The following is a 3415-nucleotide window of genomic DNA, read 5'->3' on the forward strand; positions in this document are numbered from 1 at the left end:
TTGTTCAGCCTGGAGAAGAGAAGGCCGCGGGCAGACCTGATTGTGGCCTTTCAGTACTTAAAGGGGGCCCACAGGAAAGATGGGGACAATCTTTTTAGTAGGGCCAGCTGTGACAGGACAAGGGGTGACGGTTTTAAACTAAACCAGGGTAGGTTTAGACTGGATATAAGGAAGAAATTCTTTACAATGAGGGTAGTGAAACACTGGCACGGGTTGCCCAGAGGGGTGGTGGGGGCCCCATCCCTGGACACATTCAAGGCCAGGTTGGACAGGGCTCTGAGCAACCTGATCTGGTTAAAGATGTCTCTGCTCCCTGCAGGGAGGTTGGACTGGGTGACCTCTAAAGGGGTTAATTCCATGTCACCGGGCTTGCTGACCCTACAAACCAGGGACCGAGAACTTCCTATGGCCACCTGGAGCCCTGTGGCACATGCTATACAGACCTGCTTGCCAAAGGTCCCCAGGAGCAGTCTACAGGCAAAGTCAACAGCAGCTCCCAGTGTTACAGGGAAGGATACACCCAAGCAGGACTGGGGACAGGGTGGCAGGCTGAACCAGCTGCCTCAGCCCCACCAAACCCTGCCAGCTCATTGAGCCCTTCCCCACCCAAGAACACAGTCACCCACCAGCCCCTGCAACAGCTCAGCTCGGCAGCAAGGTTCCTCACACATGATTCAAGAGGCAGAGTTGCTTTTCCTGCATCACCCTCAAATGACAATACCTCGCAAAATCTAAGGCATGGACTGATCACGTACACCAAGCACACACCTGCAGGGTGGGGCTAGCAGAGCGAAAAGTGCCCTGGACTCAGCAGCAAGAGGATTTAGGGAGGAGAACGCAATAATCTCTCTTGGGTTCTGGCATGAGCTACTACTGAAGAATGCTTCCGCAAAGGCAAGAGGGTGGGACCTGAATTTTGTCTCTCAACCCAAAGATGGAAACACGGTAATAGAAAGGTCAAAAATACACCCGGCCTGAAGTGTGGGACGCGGACTAACAGCTTTCTGAAAGGTCCACATTGGGTCTTTGGCCCAAAATCACCGCATCAACCCATGCTCGTTTTCTGTTGTCGTACCTGCAACTGCTCCTTCCAGCCACCACTGCTCGGAAGGATCAAAGAGTAGTGAAAACACCACTTCCAGGCCCTGCCCAAACCCCAGGTGGAAATTTCAACCAGGGAACCTCCTGAGGTTACTCCAGCCCTCAATTCTCTGGGCAAGCTACACAGAGAAGAGCCTGACCTTTGAGGAGAGGTGGAGGGAGCTGGGCTGGGTTAGCAGGGCAAAGAGAAGGGGGGATCAAATGGCTGCCTGGAACAACCCAAAGGGCAGCTGCAAAGATGATGGAGACTCGTTTCAGTTGTTGTGGACAATACAAAGGGAAATACCCACAAATGACAGTTTGTAAGTGGACCCCAGAAAAAGCTTCTTTCTTAGGAGATGGTGCAGTCCTGGAGTAGGTACACAGAAAGGTGTGATTTCCATCCTCAGCAGTTTTCCAGGCACAGCTAGACAAAAACACAGCTGCGAGCAGCAGTGGACTAGAAACCTGCAGGACACAGATAGGCAAGGAAAGCCCATTTCTCAAATACAGGGACCCTGAAAAGGTCATTTCAGTCATTGTAGATAATCAGTGGAAAATGACCCGCCCCAGCAGGACAGCAGAAAGAAGGGCAGCAAAAGAGAGCTAGAGAGGGACCATGTGGCTGGACACAGAAAGGACAGTGAAAACACGTGTCCAGGTCATCACCTAGCACTATGAGAGGAAGGAAAAAACCTGCTCAGAGTGAACCTCCAAGAATAACTCTAAACAGGGTACAAAATATGCTGTGTTGCCTGGTCTGTGTGCCTAGGTGAAGATTAGAAGCAGATATAATCAAGGTCTGTGAGCATTACAGGGAAGATGAAACCTGATCCTCAAGGCTTGACCTATGAACCAAAAGCAAAACACAAAGTTGAGGTCAGAAGAGCTCAAAATGGAAAAAATAGAAGAAAAGAGTCGGTGATCAGAGGCACCGGGAGCAAGTGGAACTTCTGTAACTCAGAGCTTTGTCATACAGAACCATTGCCTCTCCCAAAAGACCTGCTCAAAGTCTGAAAAAGGTCTCTAGTCTTGATCCAAGGACCACTCGTTAGCCTCTGGTTTATTCTCCCTGAAGCACTGTAGCTACTCCACTCGCACAACTTGTCTGTGCTAGGAAGCAGACATTATTACCCTGGCCCGCTAACCTAGCAGAGAAACACCAGTTGCAACCTTCACCTTCTTACAGATCCCAGTTAGTGCAAAGATCAAAGTCTTGTCCTGGGGAATGAAGTGTTTATTAGGATTCCCCCCAGACAGCCATGCTACTACTCCACTCATGAACAGACTTTCCGTTGTGCTTGGGCTGCCTTCCCCAGCAGTTACCTTGAAGGAATAATGTGGAATGAGTCAAAGTGTTGTACTGTGAGAAACAAACACACTCTTAAGGGTTAGAAGGACTTACCTGTAATTACCACAGCCGCTGCACCCATCATCTTAGCAACAAGCACATTAACAAGGCCAATTGGTCCTGGGTACAAAGGGGAGAAAGAAAGAGAGCATATACAACTACCAGACAGCACCAGCTGCAAGCTCTGAACATACCCAGAGCTCAGCGTGTTCTTAGGCTAACAGAGGCTCCAACTGTGTTTCCAGGTGGGCAGCTCTGGGATCATGGCATCACCACGATCCCAGAGCAGTGAGACCAGCTGCTGAGGGAGCAGCTATTGCTACATGAGGGACTCCGCAAGGAAAGCACCACCCGCTCCTCGGCTCCCTGAGCTGGTTGGCTCAGCATGCCCAGATGCTGCACCTTGCATCTGGGCTGCTCAAAATGCAGCACGGTAGTGCAGCATGGGCAGGGACAGCCTCAAGGTCCCCCTGGGCATCCCTGTAACTCTGCCATGACCCACTCTTAGAGCAGAGCCTAGAAGCACAGCTTGCACCCTGTCTACCGCCCTTCATGCCCTGGCAGGCAGAGAACCCAAAGACTGAATGTATTCACCATACCAGAGCCGGACACAAAGACTTTGCTTCCCAGAGTGACTCCTGCCCTTTTGCAGGCGTGGATTCCCACCGAAAGGGGCTCGATAAGGGCTCCTTCTTCAAAGGTGACATTATCTGGAAGCCTGCAAGAACCAGACACAAGCAACAGTGACCAAAGAGGTTTATGAGGGTGATGAGAAAAGCCATGACACTCAAAGACCAAACATGGGTCCAAATCACAGTGGCAAAATACACTCTCACGCCTGGTCTGAGAAATACAGGGCTGGAAGGTGTTTCAAGAGGTTATATTGCCTTCTTCCCTCCTCTGAAGCAGCATCAAGCACATCTAAACCATTACCAGTGAGGTTTGCCTAAGCACCAAACACAGGGATCCACAAACTTCCCTACA

The 3415-nt window shown here is 50.7% G+C and overlaps 1 protein-coding gene across 1 annotated transcript in view; it reads right to left on the reverse strand.

The window, feature by feature from the left end:
* The window catches only part of SORD (sorbitol dehydrogenase), a 19856-nt gene that overhangs the window by 10158 nt on the left and 6283 nt on the right, over positions 1–3415 (reverse strand). The window contains exons 4-5 of the mRNA XM_035899477.1: positions 3031–3149; positions 2486–2551 (exon numbers count right to left, since the gene is read on the reverse strand). Of these exons, the coding sequence (XP_035755370.1) occupies positions 2486–2551; positions 3031–3149 (185 nt within the window). The remainder of the gene's footprint in view (positions 1–2485; positions 2552–3030; positions 3150–3415) is intronic.

The sequence above is a fragment of the Egretta garzetta genome, unplaced genomic scaffold, assembly GCF_000687185.1.
Source record: "Egretta garzetta isolate BGI_Z169 unplaced genomic scaffold, ASM68718v1 scaffold287, whole genome shotgun sequence".
NCBI classification, from domain to species: domain Eukaryota; kingdom Metazoa; phylum Chordata; class Aves; order Pelecaniformes; family Ardeidae; genus Egretta; species Egretta garzetta.